The sequence below is a fragment of the Mobula birostris genome, chromosome 11 (genome assembly GCF_030028105.1).
Source record: "Mobula birostris isolate sMobBir1 chromosome 11, sMobBir1.hap1, whole genome shotgun sequence".
Taxonomy (NCBI): domain Eukaryota; kingdom Metazoa; phylum Chordata; class Chondrichthyes; order Myliobatiformes; family Myliobatidae; genus Mobula; species Mobula birostris.
Window position 1 is genome coordinate 13,121,929 of NC_092380.1, and position 22,756 is coordinate 13,144,684.

General features: G+C 49.3%; 1 protein-coding gene across 1 annotated transcript in view; it reads left to right on the forward strand.

Annotated features, from left to right (window-relative positions):
- The window catches only part of LOC140204833 (CD82 antigen-like), an 84,695-nt gene that overhangs the window by 37,799 nt on the left and 24,140 nt on the right, over positions 1-22,756 (forward strand). Inside the window, exons 2-6 of the mRNA XM_072271677.1 lie at positions 3,058-3,139; positions 4,801-4,873; positions 11,736-11,860; positions 18,272-18,346; positions 20,560-20,667. Coding sequence (XP_072127778.1) covers positions 3,074-3,139; positions 4,801-4,873; positions 11,736-11,860; positions 18,272-18,346; positions 20,560-20,667 — 447 coding nt within the window. The 5' untranslated portion in view covers positions 3,058-3,073. The remainder of the gene's footprint in view (positions 1-3,057; positions 3,140-4,800; positions 4,874-11,735; positions 11,861-18,271; positions 18,347-20,559; positions 20,668-22,756) is intronic.

The window sequence follows — 22,756 nt, forward strand, 5'->3', positions numbered from 1 at the left end:
CCCACTGTTACATAATCTGGTACAGCCCCCTCCTACTCTGAAGATAAACTCTTGACTCTCAATCGTCCTCAGCAAGACATTTGTGTTTTATGTGTCTATTTACTCAGTGGCTGAAGCACTGTAGCTCTACATTGATGAGACCTGTCATTAAATTGGGGTCCGCTCCGTCGAGCGTCTTGGCTCCGTCCGCTGTAAGTGGGACTTCCCAGTGGCCAAACATTTCAATTCTGATTCCCATTCCCATTCCAACGTGTCGGTCCATGGCCGCTGCTTGTGCCAAGATGAGGCCACCCTCAGAGTGGAGGAGCAACACCTTGTATTCCATTTGGGTGGCCTCCAACCTGATGGCATGAAGATCGATTTCTCCTTCTGATTTTTAAAAAAAACAGTCTCTCCCTCCCCTCTTCCTTCCACCTCTCCATACCTGCCTATCACCTCCCCCTGGTCCTCTCCTCCTTCCCTTTCTCCTGTGCTCCATTCTCCTCTTCTATCAGATTGCTTTGTCTCCAGCCCTTAACCCTTCCCACCCGCCTGGCTTCATCTATCACCTTCCGGCTAGCTCCCCTCCTCTCTCCCACTACCTCTTTATTCTGGCGTCTTCCCCTTTCCTCTCCAGTCCTGAAGAAGAGTCTCAGCCAGAAATGTCGACCGTTTATTGATTTCCATAGCTGCTGCCTGACCTGCTGAGTTCCTCCAGCATTTTGTGCGTGTTGCTCTGAATTTCCAGCATACACAGACATTCTCGTGTTTATTCTGTATTCTTTCACAAACAAGGGGAAATCTGCAGATGCTGGAAATCCGAGCAACACACACAAAATGTTGGAGGAACTCAGCAGGCCAGGCAGCATCTATGGAAAAGAGTACAGTCAATGTTTCGGGCCGAGACCCTTCATCAGGACTGCTGAGTTCCTCTGGCATTTTATGCGTGTTGTTCTGCGTTCTCTCTACTGCTCTGACGTCCATGTATACAGAATGATCTGTCTGGATGTCATACAAATGAAAGCCATTGGTGGCGTCTTGACACACGTGGCAGTAATACACCAGCACTGTGTACACAACTTGTCTTTTGAATGTACACGGTCTTTGTCCCTGGAGAAGGAATCCGGAACGAGTGGGCAGGGGGTTAACGTGAGCGGGGGAAGAGTTAAAAGAGACTTGAGGGGCAATTCCTTTTCACAAAGGAAGGTGCATATACAGAACGAGCTGCTGGAGCAACTAGTTGAGTCAGATGCCGTAACGCCTTTGAGGAACAGTGCGTACAAAATGCTGGAGGATCTCAGGAAGTCAGGCGGCATCCATGGAGGGAAATAAACCATCGACGTTTCGGGCTGAGACCCTCGTTGACGGCTCATTTTCCTCCATGGTGGCTGAGTTCTTCCAGCATTTTTATGTGTCTTGCTGGTGATATCCAGCACTTGCAGAATCTCTTGTGCCACCAGTATTTAGAAGATACTTGGATGGGTGCATAGCTGGGGAATATTTAGAGGGACGTGGGCTAAATGAGGGCAAGTGGGGCAACCTCATTTGGGTATCTTGGTCAGCATGGGAGGGTTGGGCTGAAGGGCCTGGCTTATTCTACTAATCTAACACCGGTCCACCCCTTCGTGTGGGTGGATAGCAGGGAGACAGTGCTGAGCACAGGCTCCCTCCCCAGAGAGTGGGAGGTGATGTTGGAACTACTTCTGGTAACGCATGCAGTGCAAGAAATTTGAATTTATTTTGCAGTCTTCCACAGTACTCGGTGTTAGCAAATCAGTTTCTTTCCAGTGCAGAACATGACCATTTCCGGATGGAATCGCTCCTTCCTATGAATTCGACCAGCGATTTCAATCCGTGCATTCTAAACATGACATGCTATGCACGTCATGACACTTTCTCCTTTCAGAGCACTGTGTAGGGAATTTATGGGAGTTAGCAGGAAGTCGGGGTGGAGATGTGTCTCTACCAAAGGAGGTGTATGGTGCTCCTTCCCTCCGCTAGCCTGCAGGTCACCCTTGGACAAGGTGTAGCACCTGCCTAGTGCCTCCCCTCCGATCAGGGTCACGTGAAACCATGGGAGCAGGTGGTGGATGGTCGTATGAGCAGTCGGTGTATATCACAAGTCCTGGTTACGTGGTCACTGATGCCAGGCAGACAATGAAGAGTATTGATAATGGCTGGAGTCACCCATTTTGTAAAGACACCGCACAGAAGAAGGCAATGGCAAACCACTTCTGTTGAAAAATTTTGCCAAGAACAATCATGGTCATGGGACCATGTTTTCCCACGATAGGCAACATGGCACATAGTGATGATGTCATACAACACAACAGATAATGATGATGATGATGACTCGGGGGGGGGGGAGTCAGGTTGGTGCTGGAGTGGAAGCCCACTCAAGTCAACCTTGGACTTGGCCTTGGAATATTTTGGTCTCCCCCAACCGCCCAGATCTCCCCAAGCCCAATCCCTGCACTGATCTCACTCCTGAATTCCCCGATCACCCAAGCTCAACCATCCACGTTCCCATCCCCAGCAGCAGGCTTCATTTTGTGCAGCATATTGCCTCCAGTGCCAATTTAGTGTTGCTCAGCTGCTTGGGTTTCTGGACCCACTGGGATCTGCACGGGTGGACGCGTGTCTGAGGCAGCCTGTGGTGCATAGCTGCCCCGAGCGTCGAGCCTAAGCTCCAGGCGTTGCAGGAATTTCTAAGCTGTTGATGTGAAATACCTGTGGCTTGGGAGTTGCTCTGCAGTTTGTAGAATAACCCTCAGCATTCCCAGGGCTCACACAGTGAGTCACATCCAATCAACCTGGTTTCCCTTCAGGAAGCACGTGCAGCTGGATCACAAAACAAGAGAGGTGTGACCATACAATCTATATAAATGAGCTGTAGTGGTCATGGAATCCAGAAACTGGCCCTTCAGCCCCTCTTGTCGATGCAGACCAAGATACCCATCTTATGGTTTTTGGACCTGCTACCCCTCTCTCCCCTGAGTTGTGTAATTTCTCCATTTCCACACTTTGTTACTCTCCAGAACGTTACTGACAATCTGATCTTTATCTTTTGTCTTGCAGGAGCACATTATCAGAGATGGCTTCAAAAAGCTGTATCGCTATCACAAAGTATTTCTTGTTTATCTTCAACCTCTTTTTCTTTGTAAGTATCATTCAGGCTTGAGGGGTGGTCTGGGGGGAGCTTTACTCTGTCTAACCTGTACGCTCTGTGCCCTGGGAGTATGTGGGCAATGTTCAAATCGTTCAATTTAATATCAGAGAATGTGTACTGTACACAACCTGAAATTCTTACTCTTCACAGACATCCACGAAACAAGAAACTCCGCAGCGAATGAATAATGGTAACATCAGAACCCAAAAGCCCCCGCCCCATGCACAAGCAGCCGCAGAATAATTGACACGCCCCTCCCACTACTAAGGCACCAGCAGAAACACTGACCCCCTCCCCACTCCCACCTCCCACCACGCAAGCAATAGCAAAAGCCCCCCAAAAGAGATCCTGAACTAGAGTCCATAATCCAGCCCTTTGGTATCTCCGGCGAGGGAGAGAGAGGTCGCTCGTGCAACAACGAGAGCGGAGACCAGCACCCCGCTGTTCTGATGTCACAATCTTCCGCACCACTTCTCCAAGCAGTTCTTTACCCCTGCTTCTCCCTGAGCTGCAAGTGTGTGCCAGGATTGCGATAAAACACCTCTGCTCCATGTTCAACCCTTTTCTTCCATTTTTCCCCTTAACCCATACTCCTGTTCCTGTGAGTTTGTGATGGCACGGTACAGAGCAGGGGTTCCCTGAGGTCCACGGACTCCTTGCTTAATGGCATCAGTCCATGGCATAAAAAAAGGTTGGGAACCCCTGGTATGGCGAGAGCTTCACTCTGAATCCAACTAGGCCTGCCCCTGTCCTGTGGGCATTTGCTGGGACAGTGTAGAGGGAGCTATACTCTCATCTCCACTCACACTGACTATGCCCAGAGACAGGACAGTCCAAATGCAGACCTGAAACGCCGGTTGTCCCTCTGCCTCCCCAGATGCTGCCTGACCCCCTGAGTTCCTCCAGCAGTTTTTTTTTTCTGTTTTCACTCCCGATTCTAGCAGCTGCAGGGTTCCGTGTCTCGGCGGTACAGGGACATTGACTGAATCGTGGCAATTTGTTCAGAAGGTGGGGAGGTGGCTGGGTAGTTTGGTGTAGATCTGATGGCCCACCAAAGCTGTTTCAGGCCTGTAGCCAGGTACTGGTGTTTGGGAGTCATTCTCCTGCTGTGGTGTAGCTTTGAACTTGACCTTACCAGCTCACAGGGTGTTCCTGAACACTTCAGCTGAACTCATGTAAAGCCAGAAGACACTTACTCTGCTTTAGGCCGCGAGACTGTAATTAACCCTTTGAGTCTGCTCCGCCATTCCATCGTGATTAATTTATTTTCCCTCTCAACCCTATTCTCCTGCCTTCTCCCTGTAACCTCTGATGCCCTGACTAACCAATTTAAAATACCCAATCACTTGGCCTCCACAGCCATCAGTGGCTGTAAATTTCACAGATTCACCACCCTCAGGCTAAAAAAATTCCTCTTCATCTCTAAAGGGATGCTCTTGTTTTCAGAGGCTGTGCCCTCTAGTCCTAGACTCCCCCACTACAGGAAGCATCTTCTCCACGTCCACTCTTATCTAGGCCTTTCAATACTTGGTAGGTTTCCCTCCTGGTTCTTCTAAACTCCAGCGAGTGCAGGCTGTCAAACTTTGGTGTTAAGCGCCGGCACTGAATGTGAAGCAATTGCGAGCTGATCCCTCCTCTTTAACCCTTTGCAGTTCCTGGGCGGCGTGATGTTGGGTTTTGGCCTTTGGATTCTTATTGACAAAACGAGCTTCATTGCAGTGCTGGGTAAGTAGAACGAGCGGCCCGTGTCCCCGTTGGCCTGAATCCTTCTCACTCTTTCTGTTGGCGTATCTGAGTTGCTGACGTTGTCCTAGATTGGGGTGGCAAGTTTAGAGGGGACCTCAGGAAGAACACTTTTGCACTTAGAGGACGGTGGGGAGCTGGATTTGCTCTCCCTGAGGGGCAGCAGTGGAGACAGGTTCTCTCACAACCCTGAAGGACTTCAATCACCAAGACAGACCAAGTGCTGGCAAGCAAGATTAGTGCTGTGCAAAAGTCTTGGGCAGGTATATACAGCTAGGGTGCTTAAGACTTCTGCGGAGTACTGTAGTAATATATATATAACTTAATTGTTGGTGCAGACATGGACCGAAGCCTGTTCAGGTGCTTTATGACCCCTGACACCCTCAGCCATCCAGGCCAGAGTACTGGCAGGGCTAAGATAATTGGAGAGGTGGGTGGGGTAAGTTTGTTGGCACGTGTGGAATGAGAGAGACTAACCCTGGACAGGTAGGTTTAGGCGGTTAGGGATGTCATATACCAGCTCTCTGCCATCATTGGAGTGCCAGATCAGAGAGAATATGTTAAACTTGCAATTGTTCGACCACAGCTGGTAAATTCCAGCTCCCCCACCACAGGAAGGATGTGACACCACTAAGAGAAGATGCAGAGGGTTTTATCAAGATGCTGAGAATATAAAAGGGAATAGACACGGTTAGCAGTTGACGCAGCAAAGTCACTTCACAGCCAACAATCAAGGTGAGGCTCAGTCAGTCCGAGCCGCGTCCAGTCCCCATGTGGCAGTGGACCAGTCGCCAGGGACCTCTTCATTTCCAAGAATGTGAAAGCGATGCACAGGACCGAGGTGTCGAGGCCCCAGCGGAAGTGTGGGGTGGATAATAGGTCTCCGATTCCTCCCCAGTCTCCACCGCCACAGGAGCCAGTCCCCTGCCAGTTGGATCCACTGAGAGTGCTGGAGATAGCAGAGACTGTGGCACTGGGCAGCACCCTGACTCTAGAAATGGGCTGTGCCTAGAACCAAGTTACTCGAGTGCAGTTACAACACCAGCATCCAGCCAACACTGTGGAAAATGCCCAGGCACTTCCTGTTCACAGAAAGCAAGACAGGGGTCAGAGAGGGTGCAGAGATGATTTGACATTTCCATGTCTTATGAGGAAAGATTGAGCAAGCTAGGGGTTTTTCTCTTTGGAGCAAAGCCGGATGAGAGGTGACTTGACAGAGATGTCTAATACGATAAGAGACATTGTTAAAGTGGGTAGTCAGTGCCTCTTTCCCAGGGCAGCAGTGGCTAATGTGAGGGGACATACTTTTAAGGCGTTTGGAGGAAAGTATAGGGGGTATATTAGAGGTAGGTGTTTTTACCCAGAGAGCACAGGACACACTAATGAGGGTGGTGGTGGAGGCAGACACATTAGAGGCCTTTAAGAGACTCTTAGATAGGCACAAAGATGAAAGAAAAATGAAGGGTTGTGTGTGAGAGAAGGGTTAAATTGCTCTTGGATTAAGTTAAAGGTGGGCTGAAGGGCCTACACCGTGCTGTTCCATGTACTATGCTTTGTAAATCCAATCTGACTAACCGCCATCCAATCCATCTCCTCTTGACCTTCAGTAAAGTGAAAGGTCATTGTAAGTAACTTGGAAAATGTGTAACTCAGTGGTTGAAGGTTTGAGTTGAGTTGTTCTCCCATCTTGGCAATCCACCTGCAAACGCTTTGTCACCATATGAGAGAGACATCATCGGATGGAAGTTATCGTTGAATTCAACTGGCACTTACTCCCCAAAGCCCACCTCACTGATGCCCAGTTTGGGTTTTGCCGGGATCTGGTAAAACTGGTCAATGGTCATCAAAGGGGTTGTCCTTTACATAAGAGAAGATGGCTGTGGTTGTTGGAGACCAATAGTTCCAGCTCTGGGACATCACCGCAGGAGATCCTTGTTCCTCGTCCCAAGCACCTTCAGCTGTTTCATCAATGATCTTCCTTCCATCATATGACCAGAAGTAGGCACGATATTCAATAGCATTTACATTTCCTCATCAAACGAAGCAGCTCAAGCCCACATACAGCAAGGTTTGAGAACATCCAGGCTTGGGCTTCTAAGCCATCGGTCGCACTTGTGCCAGGGAAGTACCAGGCAGTCACCATTTCTGAGAAGGGAGGACCTAACCACCAACTTTGGTCAGACCTTCCACCGTCAATGTCCTGAGGGGGTGAGGAATGGGGTCACCATAGGTCATTGGAGCAGAATTGGGCTATTCGGCCCATCGAGTCTGCTCTACCATTCCATCATGGCTGATTTATTAACCCTCTCAATCCCATTCTCCTGCTTTCTCCCCTTAACCTTTGATGCCCTGACTAATTAGGAACTTATCAACCTCTGCTTTAAGTGTACCCAATTAATTGACCTCCACAGCTGCCTGTGGCACTGAATTCCACAAATTCACCACCCTCCTGTGTGTGACAGGCTGGCAAGGGTTGGGAGTTTGGTCTGTGGGTCTACGGATTGATCGGCCTTTGTATATATAGACCAGAAGACCATAAAGACTTTGAACCAAAATTAGGCCATTCAACCCATCAAGTCTGCTCAGCCATTCCAACATGGCTGATTTATTATCCCTCTCAACCCCACTCTCCTGCCTTCTCCCTGTAACTTTTGATGCCCTGACTAATGGAGAACCTATCAGCCTCCACTTTAAATATTCCCAATGACTTGGTCTCCACAGCCACTTGTGGCAATGAATTCTACAGATTCACCACCATCTGGCCCCAGAAATTCCTCCTCATGTCTGCTGTGGAGGGATGCCCTTGTATTCTGAGGCTGTGCTCCCTAGGCCTAGACTACAGGAAACGTCCTCTCCATGCCCACTCTATCTTTGCCTTTCATTGACCCGAATCTCAGTTGGACCAGCCACATCACTTACAGGAGAAGGTGGAGAGCCTGGGTATCGTACAGTGACTGACTTACTTCCTGACACCCCAACGCCTGCCTATCATCTACAAAGCATGAGTCTGGGGTGTTAAGGAATGCATTCCGGTTGCCTGGGTGCCCGCACCACCAGCGCCTCTCAAGAGGGTTAATCCCATCCGGGACAATCCAGGCCACTTGGCTGACACATCATCAACACCCATGAGTACTCATCTGTGGCTGCAGAGTGACTTACCCGGTGTAGTCTGATAGCCACCTTCTACACCTGTGACCTCTACCCCCAAGAAGGATGAGGGTAACGGGGGGGGGGGCAGGGGATCACCACTGTCTGCACGACGCCCTCCTGGTCACGCACAGTGGCGACTGGAAATCGTGACCAGCCTTTCTGTATTCTGGGGTCTTGGAACTCCCACCCCAACAGTGTTGTGGGGGATTCCTTCATCACACCCTCAGCAGCCCCTCAGGGAGGCTCAATACTTCAATGGTTCCATTTAATATCAGAGAATGTATATAGTATACAACCTGAAATTCTTACTCTTCACAGACATCCACAAAACCAGAGGAGTACCCCAAAGAATGAGTGACAGTAAAAATGTTAAAACCCCAAAGGCCCTCCCCAATCCCTCCCTCCCATGCACAAGCAGCAGCAAAACATCAACTCTCCCCCCTCCTCCTCCCCCCCCACTCGTTTCAGCAAAAAAAAGATCAGAACCCACCACCCACCAAGCAAGCAACAGGCAGACCGTGATCTGCAGCACAGAAAAAACAATTGTTCACCCGACCAATTCGACGTGCACCATCACTTTCCGGAGGCCAGTTAGGGTTGGGCTAGAATGCCGACACCCAGATACAGACACCGAACCATTAAGAAGAAAGGATCACGTACAGGCAGAAGGGAATTGGTTGGATTCAGCATTGTGTTTGGTGCAGAACTCATCACCCAAAGGGTCAGTTCTTATGCCGTGCTCTTCAACATCCTACAGGACGTGGAGTTACTGAAGGAAAGCCTCACTGTGGGAAATGTCCAACCTTGATCTTATTCAGTGACAGAGGGAATGAGCAGTCAAGTGACCCATTCTCCATGTAACACTCTTCTGCACCCTCTCCAAAGCCTCCACATCCTTCCTGTAATGGGGTGACCAGAACTGCACACAATGCCCCGAGTGCTAAAAATTTGCCAGCCTCTATCAGAGAAAGTGATCAATGTTTTTTTTTTGGTAATTAATGATCCCTGGAGCAGCAGGGAGGGGTAGGCAGAGAGAGTCTAGTCTGGTGAGAGACTCTTGTCCCTTATGGATCAGGTAGGTACTGTGAGTGGGAGTGGTTTTATAAGAGTTCTGAATTGCATTTGTGTGTGTGTGTGTGTTTGTATCTTTGTAGCTGTGTGTGTTTGTATCTTTGTAGCTATATGTGTGTGTTTGTATCTTTGTCTGTGTGTTTGTATCTTTGTAGCTGTGTGTGTGTTTGTAGCTATTTGTGTGTGTTTGTATCTTTGTGTGTGTGTGTGTGTGTGTGTGTTTGTATCTTTGTGTGTGTGTTTGTATCTTTGTAGCTGTGTGTGTGTTTCGAGCTATTTGTGTGTGTTTGTATCTTTGTGTGTGTGTTTGTATCTTTGTAGCTATATGTGTGTGTTTGTATCTTTGTAGCTGTGTGTGTATTTGTATCTTTGTGTGTGTGTTTGTATCTTTGTAGCACTGTGTGTGTGTGTTTGTACCATTGTAGTTCTGTGTGTGTGTGTATGTGTGTCTATGTGCACGCGTCTGTGAGTATGTGTACGTGTCAGTGCATTTGTCATTATAGGAGGCATAGATGGGATAAAGAGCTGATATTTTTATCCCAGGGTTGAAATGTCTAATGCTACAGCACGGACAAGTTAGGCAAAAGGGCCTTTTCCCATCCTGTTCTCACTCTGTGAAGGATCTTTTCCCATGTTGTTCTCACTCTGTGAAGGGTCTTTTCCCATGTTGTTCTCACTCTGTGAAGGGCCTTTTCCCATGTTGTTCTCACTCTGTGAAGGATCTTTTCCCATGTTGTTCTCACTCCGTGAAGGGCCTTTTCCCATGTTGTTCTCACTCTGTGAAGGATCTTTTCCCATGTTGTTCTCACTCTGTGAAGGGTCTTTTCCCATGTTGTCCTCACTCTGTGAAGGATCTTTTCCCATGTTGTTCTCACTCTGTGAAGGGCCTTTTCCCATGTTGTTCTCACTCTGTGAAGGATCTTTTCCCATGTTGTTCTCACTCTGTGAAGGATCTTTTCCCATCCTGTTCTCACTCTGTGAAGGATCTTTTCCCATGTTGTTCTCACTCTGTGAAGGATCTTTTCCCATGTTGTTCTCACTCTGTAAAGGGTCTTTTCCAATCCTGTTCTCACTCTATGAAGGGTCTTTTCCCATGTTGTTCTCACTCTGTGAAGGGTCTTTTCCAATCCTGTTCTCACTCTGTGAAGGATCTTTTCCCATGCTGTTCTCACTCTATGAAGGATCTTTTCCCATCCTGTTCTCATTCTATGAAGGATCTTTTCCCATGTTGTTCTCACTCTGTGAAGGATCTTTTCCCATGTTGTTCTCACTCTGTGAAGGGCCTTTTCCCATGTTGTTCTCACTCTGTGAAGGATCTTTTCCCATGTTGTTCTCACTCTGTGAAGGATCTTTTCCCATCCTGTTCTCACTCTGTGAAGGATCTTTTCCCATGTTGTTCTCACTCTGTGAAGGATCTTTTCCCATGTTGTTCTCACTCTGTAAAGGGTCTTTTCCAATCCTGTTCTCACTCTATGAAGGGTCTTTTCCCATGTTGTTCTCACTCTGTGAAGGGTCTTTTCCCATGCTGTTCTCACTCTGTGAAGGGCCTTTTCCCATGTTGTTCTCACTCTGTGAAGGATCTTTTCCCATGTTGTTCTCACTCTGTGAAGGATCTTTTCCCATCCTGTTCTCACTCTTTGAAGGGTCTTTTCTCATCCTGTTCTCACTCTGTGAAGGGTCTTTTCCCATCCTGTTCTCACTCTGTGAAGGATCTTTTCCCATGCTGTTCTCACTCTGTGAAGGGTCTTTTCCCATGTTGTTCTCACACTGTGAAGGATCTTTTCCCATGTTGTTCTCACTCTGTGAAGGGTCTTTTCCCATGTTGTTCTCACACTGTGAAGGATCTTTTCCCATGTTGTTCTCACTCTGTGAAGGATCTTTTCCCATCCTGTTCTCACTCTGTGAAGGGTCTTTTCCCATGTTGTTCTCACTCTGTGAAGGATCTTTTCCCATGTTGTTCTCACTCTGTGAAAGTTCTTTCCCCATGTTGTTCTCACTCTGTGAAGGAGGGTACTCAGAACCCTCAGAAGCCTGAGGTGGTAGTAGAGGAAGTGATAGAGGCATTTAAAAGACTTGTAGACAGGTATGTGAATATGCAGAGAATGTGGGGGGGGGGGCGGTGTATGGATGTGGTGTAGACAGAAGGATTAGTTTAGTAACACACACAAAATGCTGGAGGAACTCAGCAGGCCAGGCAGCATCTATGGGAAAAAGCACACGTCAAAGGGTCTTGGCCTGAAACGTCAACTTTTTCCATAGATGCTGCCTGGCCTGCTGAGTTCCCCCGGCATTTTGTGTGTGTTGCTCGGATTTCCAGATTTTCTCTTGTTTAGGATTAGGTTAGTTACTAGTTTAATTAGTTTGGTACAACAATGTGGGGTGAAAGGCCTGTTTCTGTGCTGTACCGTGTTCTCTGCTCTTTGAGATGTGTGCACGCCTGTGTTTCTGTATGTGAGTGTGTTTGTGGGTGTGTTTTTGTGTGTGTGTGTTTGTGGATGTGTTGTGTGTGTGCGTGTTTGTCTCTGTGTGTATTTGAGTGTACACGTGTGTGAACCCATGTATCCGTGTATGCAGCCATGTGATGTTGGCCCATTTTGGTGACCTGCCTGCTGTTCCCCACCAGAAACCGCATCGATCCCTCTCCACCTCTGCTCGTACTTGTTCTCCGGCCTCGGCATCTTCACCATGATGATGGGGTTCCTCGGGTGCCTCGGTGCGCTGAAGGAAATCAAGTGCATGTTGGGAATCGTAAGTAGGCGCGGCGCTGGCGACCGCCGAGACCAAAGCCCGTTAGCCGGGCCGCACGGCCCTGCAGCCGGCACTGACCGAGGCTTGGCCGGACAGCTCTTCACACGGGTTTCGTGGCAGGCTGCCGGCCAGGGACGGAGGCAGTGGTGACCACCAATGTCACTGACACCTGCTGTCCCAGCAACTCCCCGTTCATTCCAGGTGTGAATAAAGAGGAGGGACAAAAGCAGATCATATCATCAAACCACAAATCATAAGGCATCCAGTCAGTGGCCATTTTATGAGGTAGCTTCTGTACCTAATAAAGTGGCCACTAGGTGTATGTTTGTGATCTTCTGCTGCTGTAGCCTATCCACTTCAAGGTTTGACATGCTGTGTGTTCAGAGACGCTCTTCTCGCTGTTGTAATGTGTGATTCTTTGAGTTACTGTCACCTTTCTTTCAGCTTGAACCAGTCTGGCCATTGTCCTCTGACCTCTCTCATTAACAAAGCGTTTTCACCCACAGAACTGCTGCTCATTGGATGTTTTGTTTTTGTTTTTCACACTGTTCTCTGTAAACTCCAGAGACCGCCGTGGCTGAAACTCCCAGGAGATCAGCAGTTTCTGAGATTCAAATCACCTCATTTGGCACCAACGGTCATCTGACAGTCATAGTCACTTAGATCATGTTTCCTCCCCGTTCTGAGGTTTGGCCTGAACAACAACTGAACCTCCTGACCATGTCTGCGTGCTTTTATGCCTTGAGTTGCTGCCACCGGCTTGGCTGATTAGATATTTGCATTAACGAAGTGTGCAGGCGTACCTGAGAAAGTGGCCACTGGGTGTGGGGGCAGAATTTGGCCAGAGTCTGTTCCGCCGTTCGATCACGGGCCCAAAACCGGCTCACGATACTCCAAGTGCAGTCTGACCAATGCCTTACGAAGCCTCAGCGTTACATCCTTGCTTTTATATTCTAGTCCCCTGGAAATTCTCTGCTAACAGGGCATTTGCCTTCCTTACTACTGAAATTATCCTTTAGGGAATCCAGTCGTAGGACACCCAAATCCCTCTGCACCTCTGATTTCTGAATTCACTCCCAGTTTTGAAAATAATCTTTGCCTTTATTCCTCTCACCGAAGTCCATGACCATACTGCCACTCCCTTGCTCAATTCTCCTAATCTGTCCAAGTCTTTCTGAAGACTCCCTGCCTCCTCAACGCCACCTGCCCCCTCTCCTAACTTTTGTCGTCTGCTCGCACTCCACTTGTCAGGACAGCTCGAGGCATCAGGTCCACGCGGGTTCAGCCGCGAACACTCCAGTGATTTCCTTCCTGCCCATGGGATTTGGAGGAGGAGGGGGAGGGCACGAGAGGGGTGAGGCCCGAACTGGCTCCGCGCAGGTCCCCGTCGCGTCCCTCTGAGTGGGATCTCGCTGTGTACAGAGGCAGCCATGCTTCCTGTGTCACAGCGCTGACGTCGCAGGATGGGGGCGGGCGCCGTGTTGGACGTTGGGGGAGTGTGGGGGGGAATCCAGACACACGGAGAAGGGTCTCTGTGCCACGCCGGGTGGGGGGGTGGTTTTGGGGGCAGTCCGTCAGAGATTTTGATGCCGGTGTACTCAGGGGACTGCGAGCTGAGGGAAGCAATGGGGTTGATCTGATCAGATGGGGGAGTTGGGTGGGGCAGCCGGTAGGGCCCAGAACACAAGAAAGCCTGCAGATGCTGGAAATCCAGATCAACACACACAAAATGTTGGAGGAACTCAGCAGGCCAGGCAGCACCTATGGAAAAGAGTAAACAGTCAACGTTTCTAACGGAGACCCTTCATCAGGACTGGAAAGTCAGAACATGAGGTTGAGGGGGAGGAGGGAGGAAGAAGTACAAGGTGCTGGGTTATAGGTGAAAGCAGGAGAGGGGAAAGGGTTGAAGTAAAGAACTGGGAAGTTGATTGGTGAAAGAGATACGGGGCTGGAGAAGGGGGAATCTATAGGAGAGGGTAGAAGAAAGGGAAGGAGGAGGAGCACCTGAGGGAGGTGATGGGCAGGTAAGGAGATAAGGTAGGAGAGGGAAACAGGAATGGGGAACGGTGAAAGAGAAGGGGGGGGCGGGGAGGCAGTTACTGGAAGTTTGAGAAATCGATGTTCCTGCTGTCACTGTCCTTGACTTGCATAATCCAGTTCAAACTTTGGCTTGTTGACTTACTGGTTAAGAAATGTTTGTGGGCTGAGGCCCTGCATCAGGAGCTTCAAACTAGAGAATGTTGGAGGCCACCCAGATGGAAGATAAGGTGTTGCTTCTCCAACCTGAGTCCGGCCTTTCCCTGGCCGTAGCGGGGGCCCCGGACTGACATGTCGGAATGGGAAATAGAATTGAAGCGAGTGCCCATCAGGAAGTCCCACGTTTTGCGCTGGGTGGAGCGAAGGCGGTCGATGAAGCGGTAGAGCCGTGGCCTCACAACCGCAGAGGCCCAGGTTCGATCCTGACCTCGGCAAACTGGGCCGTCATTGCCGCGTGTAGCGAGGTGCGGTGAAAAACTTTGTTTCCATTGCCGTCCATACAGGATATTTCATCACGTCAGTGCAGGGAGGTGGGACCAGGGGAAAAAGCATCAACTGAAAGCAGAGTAAAGTGATCCAGTTACAGGGCCACGATGAGGTAGACTTTGAGATCAAGGCTCCATCTGTTAGCTCGAGGGGAGCTCTTAAGAGTCTGATAGCACTGGGATAGAAGCTGATGCTGGTACATTTTCTCAGGCTTTTGTACTTCCTGCCCAGTGGGAGGAGGTGCTTTCTATGTGGAGTTTGCATGTTCTCCCTGGAACCCAGGTGCTCTGGTTCCCCTTCCCAAAGATGTACGGGTCAGTATCATTATAAATTTCCCCTCATGTGGGGGGGTGGAATGCGGAAGTTAATGTGGAAGTGGTTGGATGCAGGTTTCAACATTTAAGATAAATTTGAAAAAGTACTCGGGAGGGGTGTGCTCCAGGTGCAGGTCAATGGGACGATGCAGATTAACAGTTCGGCACAGCCTAGAGGGGCCGAAGGGCCTGTTTCGGAGCTGTAGCAGCCTATGACTGTGGGGAGGATGAAAATGTCCTTCGCGTAGGATTGGTGTGATTGGGAGGTTGATGGTCGGGGTAGGGCTGGTGAGGGCTGTCTGATTCGATCGTCGCCTTACCCACGGGGAAAAGGCAGTTCTGGGAGGAGGGCTGAGTGGATGGGTTTGGACTCGGGTTAATGTCGATAATGAAATGCAGAACGGGCAGTTGACATTTTGCGTCAAGACCCTCGAAGACCCCAAACATCAGCAGTTCAGTTCCCTCCACAGCTGCCGCCTGACCCGCTGAGTTCCTCCAGTGCCTTCTGCGTTGCTGCAGTTTCCAGCATCGGCAGCCTCTCTTGTCGACAGTGTCTTGACCCGAAAGGAAGGAGAGAGTTTCAGCATTCTTGCTGTAATTGTGCGCAACGAGTTTTTAAGGTGGGGAAAACCAACCAACTGCTAAATAAAGAAAGAGAGGACCTTCCAGTAAACATCTGTTCCTCACTCGAGTACCCCAAAGCTTTCAGCCACCCCTGGTTTGAATCTCAAAACAAAACTCTGCAAATTTTTGCATAAAGTTGTTTCTCAGAAATGGGCAAAGTGTCGGGAATGGAGGGAGGGTTGATATAAGACTCTCTGGCCCCCCCCCCCCCCCCCCCGGCTGAGGCGTAGCGACTGTGTGGAGACAAGTGGCAATGGTAGTTCCCAGTGTGTGGGAGCTGGCGGAACAAAGGGCAGATTCTTCGCAGCCTGGAGCCTGTCGGGAAGGGCATGGGGGTGGGGGGGGGGGTCACGCGTCTGCACAGTTAGCTGGAGGCATGTTAAAGGGGACACAGTATAATCAGAGCCTTTTCTATTCCTGGGAGCTTTTCTCCTCTCTGTCTGACCCCTGCTGCCCTTCTCACTCAGACAGAGGCAGCATGGAATTAGGCCAATTGGCCCGTTAGGTCTTTACTATCCATCCTCACCCCTGTAATAGTACATTAATCATTATTTTAAAATTCCGACGTCACCTCCCCTTAAGTTCCACCATTCACCCCCTCACTACGGGCAATTTACAGCATCTAATTAACCTACCATCAGGGCGTGGGGAAGAAACCAGAGCACTGAGGGGAAACATGCTGTCGCACGTAGACAGGGCCTGAGGTCAGGACTGAACCAGGATCCCTCTAAGTGTAAAGCATCTGCACCATTGCGCCACTGTTGTCTCGGGACCGTGTATTGGGACCGCATAATGGGACCGTGTAGTGGGACCATGTAGAGCAGGGGTTCCCAACTTGGGGTCCATGGTCCCTTTCCTTAATGGTGGGAGTCCACGGCGTAAAAATTGTTGGGAGCCCCCGGTGCAGAGGGATCACTGCTCCGTGTCTAACCATTTTGCTGTTGATGGCTTAGTTGCATGTTTGCGACACTTACAGATTTTCAGGGCAGTTAAAAAGGTGGACGGTATGTTGGCCTTCATTAGTTGGGGATTGAGTTCAAGAACCACGAGGTAATGTTACAGCTCTATAAGTCCCTGGTTAGACCACACTTGGAGTATTGCGTTCAGTTCTGGTCACCTCATTATCATCATCATCATCAGGTGCCGTGCCCAGTTTGAGCTTTGACTGCCATGGCCCACACACTCCTGTTTCGGGTCAAGTGGATCAATTCATTTGTATTCATTTCCAGTTCTCTGGCTGCTGTCTCCATCATCATTTGTCTTTGCCTTTCTCTTGCTGTCTCCCCTTCAATCTTTCCCATAATTACCGTGCATTCTAACTCCTCTTTCCTAATCACATGTCCAATGAAGTTACGTTGCTTTTTCATGATCTCATACATTATTTCTCTTTTTGTGTTTGCGCTGTTCATGACATCCTCGTTAGATATTCGTTTCGTCCATGATATTCTTTGCATCCTCCTCAAAAACCACAACTCTGCTCATTATAGGATGCTTTCTCCCCCCTTTCTCTTGCATGCCTTTTATTTTTATTTTCATTTTTTTTCTTTAATTGGGGTTCCTTTTGTGGCTGCCTGTGAGGAAGCAAATCTCAAGATTGTATAATTTATACATTTTTTGACAATAAAGGTACTTTGAATCTTGGTGCACACTCTCAACCTGAAGGATCAACTTAATACCTTCTATCTCCATGGAGACAGCTTGACTCGCTAAGTTTTCCCAGCATTCTCCTTGAGGAGCTCGGGGTGGGGGGGGGGTGGCGCGGATTTTTATCTGGATTCTTCATGTGTTGGGGTTGGTTGTCAACAGGAAGAGATTCTCCCTCGTTCACACTTGTGCTTTACCCCGGTTTTATTTTGAGCTAAATGATCATAACAGCTCAAATTACTCATTTCCCCTTTTTCTCAAAAAAATTCTTGCGGCTTTTCAAGAGGTGGCACCTTCTAATTTAATATTGTTTACGCCTGGTTCCTCTTTTCGGCGACGGCTGAAAGATTGGAGGAAGGAGGTCCCGGCAGGTGTTCGATCAAGGTTGCCTATGGGTCAGAGGTCAGAGGTCAAGAATTGATAAAGGCCATAGGCATAGGAGCAGAATTAGGCCATTGAGCCCATCGTGCCTGTCCCGCCCTTCAATCATGGTTGATTTTTCTTCCTCTCAACCTCATTGTCCTGCCTTCTCCTCGTAACCTTTGACTCCCTGACTGATCAAGAACCTATTGACCTCCACTTTAAATATACCCAATGACCTGGCCTCCACAGGTGCCCGTGGCAACGCATTCCACAAACTCAACACCATCTATGTGGAGGGAGGGTTGGGTTGGGACTTTGGCCTACAAGTCCAGGGATAGACCAGAAGGCCATAAGGACCCAGGAACAGAATTAAGCCATTTAACCCTTTGAATCCACTCTGCCATTCCATCATGGCCGATCTATTATCCCTCTCAACCCCATTCTCCTGCCTCCTCTCCGTAACCTTTGATGCCCTGAATCAAGAACCTATCAACTTCCACTTTAAATATACCCAATGATCTGGCCTCCACAGCCATCTGGGACAAAGACTTCCACAGACTCACCAGCCCCTGGTTAAAGAAACTCCTCATCTCTGTTCCAAAGTGACATCCTTGTATTCTGCAGCTTTGCCCTCTGATGCTAGACTCCCCGACTGTGGGAAGCATCCTCACCACGTTCACTCCATCTAGGCCTTTCAATGCTTGGTAGTCTTCATTGAGACCTCCTGAACTCCAGACTCCAGTGAGTACAGGCGCTGCTACAAGGGACATGGGATATGAGGAAACCTCAGAGATGTGGAGTTGGTGTAGGAAAGCTGAAGGAGGGGGTGGGGGAGGTATCAGAGTGGTTCCCTTTCTGTTCGGAGTTGTGGATCAGCAGATGCTGTGAGGGGGTGCGGTTGTAGTGGCCAGCCTCACACACGGTCTGCTTGTGTCGTTCCCAGTACTTCATATTACTTGTGTTCCTGATGGCATTCCAGATCACCATCGGAGTTCTGGTTTACACACAGAGGAAGGTGGTGAGTAGGGGTTATGGATTTCGTTGTGGGGAGGTGTGTGGTTCGGGTGGGAATATTGGAGGAAGGAGGAGAAAGGGTGTGGGGAGGGGAGGTGGGAAGTGTGTGTGTGTGTGTGGGGGGGGCGGTTGGTTTGGACAGGAAGGGGTGAGTGGGACGGAGTGAGGGGAGAGGGTGTAATAGGGTAGGGAGGTGGGTGGGATTTTGGGGACAGGAAGATGGTTGGGTGGGGATGTGTGATGAAGTGCCCTCCTTGCCCTGATACCCCAGGATCTTGCCCCTCAATGTTGCCACTGATCTTCCAAGGTCTCCTTTTTCCTCCAGTTTTGATCTGTTTGGCCTCCCTTGAGACTGTGCGCCCTACTTTTGGACCCTTCTCTGTGGCTTCACCACTTGCCCCTTCTAATCCCATCTGCCCTCTGAGAGGACCCCCTCTGTCTGGGCTGCTCGCCCCGCTCCCCTCCTCCCCATGGGCATCCACCCCACACCCCCTCCCCAGGCTGGTCTCCCGCCTCCCTCTGCCCCCCCGCCACCCTTGCTCCCTTCTCCTCTCAGCCTCCCTCAGCCACCCTCCGCCCTTCCCATTCACCTCCTCCCCCACGGCCGCTCAGATATCCCATCTCTCTTGGCCATCCCAATCACCTCACCCCATTCCTCCAACCGCCCCCCCCCCCTCCCCAGCCCCCCACTATCACAGAAGCTCTTTAAAGCCCAGCTCTTTGACTGAGTAATTGGTCAAGTAGAACCGTGACCAGCTCCAGGAACAGACCTTTCGGCCCATTAAGTCTGTGCTGGACACAACGACAAATATCTTCTGTCTGCACGTAATCCATATCCCTCTGTTCCCTGCATATTATGGCATAGAACAGCACAGACCCTTTGCCCATGATGTTAAGCCATAAGACCACAAGATATTGGAGCAGAATCAGGCCATTCGGCCTATTGAGTTTGTGCTCCCATTTCCCCATGGCTGATCCAATTTTCCTCTCAGCCCCAATCTCCTGTCTTCTCCCCGTATCCCTTCATGCCCTGAACAATCAAGAATCTATCAACCTTTGCCTTAAGTATATGTAAAGACTTGGCCTTCACAGCCGCCAGTGGCAAAGAATTCCATAGTTTCACCACTCTCTGGCTAAAGGAATTTCTGCTCATCTCCATTCTGAAAGAACACCCCTCTATTCTGAGGCTGGGTCCTCTGGTCTTAGACTCTCCCACCATAGGAAGTATCCTCTCCACACCCGCTCTTATCAAGGCCTTTCACCGTTCAATGAGGTCACCTCTCATTCTTCTGAATTCTAGTCAATGCAGGCTCAGAGCGCTCTTCATATGACAAGCGGTTCAATCCTGGAATCATTTTCGTGAGCCTCCTTTGAACCCTCTCCAGTGTCAGCATTTCCTTTCTGAGATAAGGGGCCCCACAGTGCTCCAAGTGAGGCCTCACCAGTGCTTTATATTGTGCCAGCCTTTAAACCTACTCCAAGAGGGGTTCCCATCCTGGGGTCTGAGGACCCCTTGCTTAATGGCATTGGTGCAGGTCATAAAAAAGGTTGGGGACCCCTGATCTAGCCCTTTCCTCCCACAAAGCACATCATCCTCCATTGTTCTTTCATCCATCGGCCTGTCTAAGAGTCTTTTAAATGTCCCAAATGTATCTGCCACTGCTACTGCACCCAGAAGGGTGTTCCAAGTATTTACTACTCTCCATGCCAAAATCCTACTCAAAACTTCCCCCTGCTCATCTTGAAAGGACGTCCTCTGGAACTAGCCATTGTTAGCCTGGGGAGAAAGGTACCGGCTGTCCACTCTGTCTGTGCTTCTTATACACTTCGATCAATCACCTTTCAATCTCCTCTGCAAAATCTCAGCTCATACCAAGGACCCCTTCCTTGATTCCTGACATTCTTGGCTGTACAGCCTCTTAAACACGACAGTTGTATTTTCCCCTGGCAGCTCACTCTAAGCACTGTGTTAAAAAGTAACTTTGCCCCACACATCTTTAAAACCTTCCCCCTCTCGCCGTAAAGCTATTCCCCCGGTACTCGACAATTCAACCCCGTTTCACCTCCCCTCGAGGCTCCCTCTGATGGCCATGAAACGTGGGAGATCTGTCCGGGGTAAAGGGGTGGATGAAATGGACATGGGTGTGAAGTTCTGGGGCCTCTGGGATTACTCCAGGTCAGCTGAGCCTGTTTTCCATCTTCCTCGTCCTCACTCAGATTGAGAGGAAGCTAAGTCTCGCAGTGAAAGGCCTGATTATGAGCTACAACCGGAATGACAAACAGTTTCAGAACCTGGAGGACAGTTGGGATTATATCCAGCTCAAGGTGAGAGGAGAATTCAAACGCTGTGGCTAACACAAGGGCTTTGGATATAAGTACAGAAGGATATCGGGGGCAGGTTTCTCAGTCGGAGATGGGTATGTGCGTCAGGGGTGGTGGTTGGCATCAAAATAGATCTGTTATCAAAGTACGTATATGTCACCTTGAGACTCATTTACAGGGAAATAAAGAAGTACGATAGAACTTATGAAAAACTATTCCTATATGGGGCAGCGTGGTTGGGTAGCGCTTAGCACAACGCTTTACTGTTCCAGGGACCTGGGTTCAATTCCTGCTGCTGCCTGTAAGGAGTTTGTTCATTCTCCCCGTGACCGTGAGGAGTGGCGGTGGTGGGGGGGGGGGGGGTTTGCTGGGTGGTGTGGCTCAAGGGCCAACTCTGCACTGTATGTCATTCATTTTCATTTTTAAATCTTTTTATTAATTATTGTTGAAAATCAACAACAAAAAAATACATTAAAATAATCAAGTCAACATATCAATATGTATAATAAGAGTTAAACTATCACCAAGCTAAACATTATATCAACAATATAATAAAAAAAAGTTAAAGCTTTTTTTTGGAAAAAAGAAAAAGAAGGAAAAAAAGAACCCCTACTAACAAAAAAAAACGAGGAAAAAGAAAAACCCCATTTGGAGCACAAACCCAGAGCTATACGCCATACAAGCTTCCATAACACTGTATGTCAATAAGCAAACGCACAAAGACGGGCAATCAACCAATGTGCAAAGGAAGACAAGCCGTGCAAAATACAAAAATAAATAACACCGAGAACGTGAGCTGCAGAGGCCGCGAAAGTGAGTCCGTAGGCTGTGGAACCAGTTCAGAGTTGAGGTCGCGTGAAGTTATCCACGCTGGTTCAGGAGCCTGGTGGGTGTAGGGTCATAATAGTTTCTGAGCCTGGTGGTGTGGGACCCAAGGCTCCTGTCCAATGGTGGTAGCGAGAAGAGAGCGTGGCCTGGCTGAGGCAGAACCATTAGGGATACTCAACAGAGATTTAGGTGAAAGGAAACTGGAGGGCTATGTGGGAGGGAAGGGTTGGATCGATCTTAGACCTTGCACAGATCAGGAGCAGATGGTTTCTGATTACAGTGGCACTGTTCAGCTGAGCTCTGAAGTCGCATACACTTTAACCTTTGATTTGCGAATGGAAACTGAAACCAGATGAATAGAGGGAGCCGCAGGCCGCCTGTACCATGGTCCCTTCGTATCTGATCTCACACCAATGTAATATTTATGAATGGCTGATCTCGTTCCCTCATTATAATGCTAATGGTTGCCGGGTAACGTAGTTAAAGGACTCGGGTGGTTTGTTACCGTGGCAACAGTGAATCACCTTGGTCGGAAGAAGTTCACCCCAGCAATTCCAGTCAGAGTCAAACATCAAGTATGGGGCATGAACATCAATGGCGCAAACATCAAAATCTGAAACTTTCAGTAATTGCCCCTCCCCCCTCACCGTTCCCCCGGTACCCGCTTCCCTCTCTCATCTTGTTTCCTTACCTGCCCATCAGCTCCCTCTGGGTGCTCCTCCCCCTTCCTTTTCTTCCACGGTCTTCTACCCTCGCCTATCAAATTCCCCCTCCTCCAGCCCTGTTATCTCTTTCACTTACCAACTTCCCAGCTCTTTACCTCACCCCTCCCCCTCTCCCAGATTCACCCATCACCTGCCACCTTGTCCTTCTTCCTCACCATCCCCCCCCACCACCCCCACCTTCTTGTTCTGACTTTCCAGTCGCGATGAAGGGTCTGGGCCTGAACTGGCGACTGTTTACTGCTTTCCGCAGATGCTGCCTGGCCTGCTGAGTTCCCCCAGCGTGCTGTGCGTGTTGATTAGGTGCGGGGTCAAAGTCATGTAGTTAGGATCATATTGCAAAATAAACAGGAGTATCTACCTTAAATACAAACAGCATAAAGTAAAGGTATCCGTTAGTCTTGCGAGACCATGGATCTGCGCCTGGAAAGTCTTCACTCTGCAGGGTGCAGGCCTGGGCAAGGTTGTATGGAAAACCGGCAGTTGCCCATGCTGCAAGTCTCCCCTCTCCACGACACCAATGTTGTCCAAGGGAAGGGCAT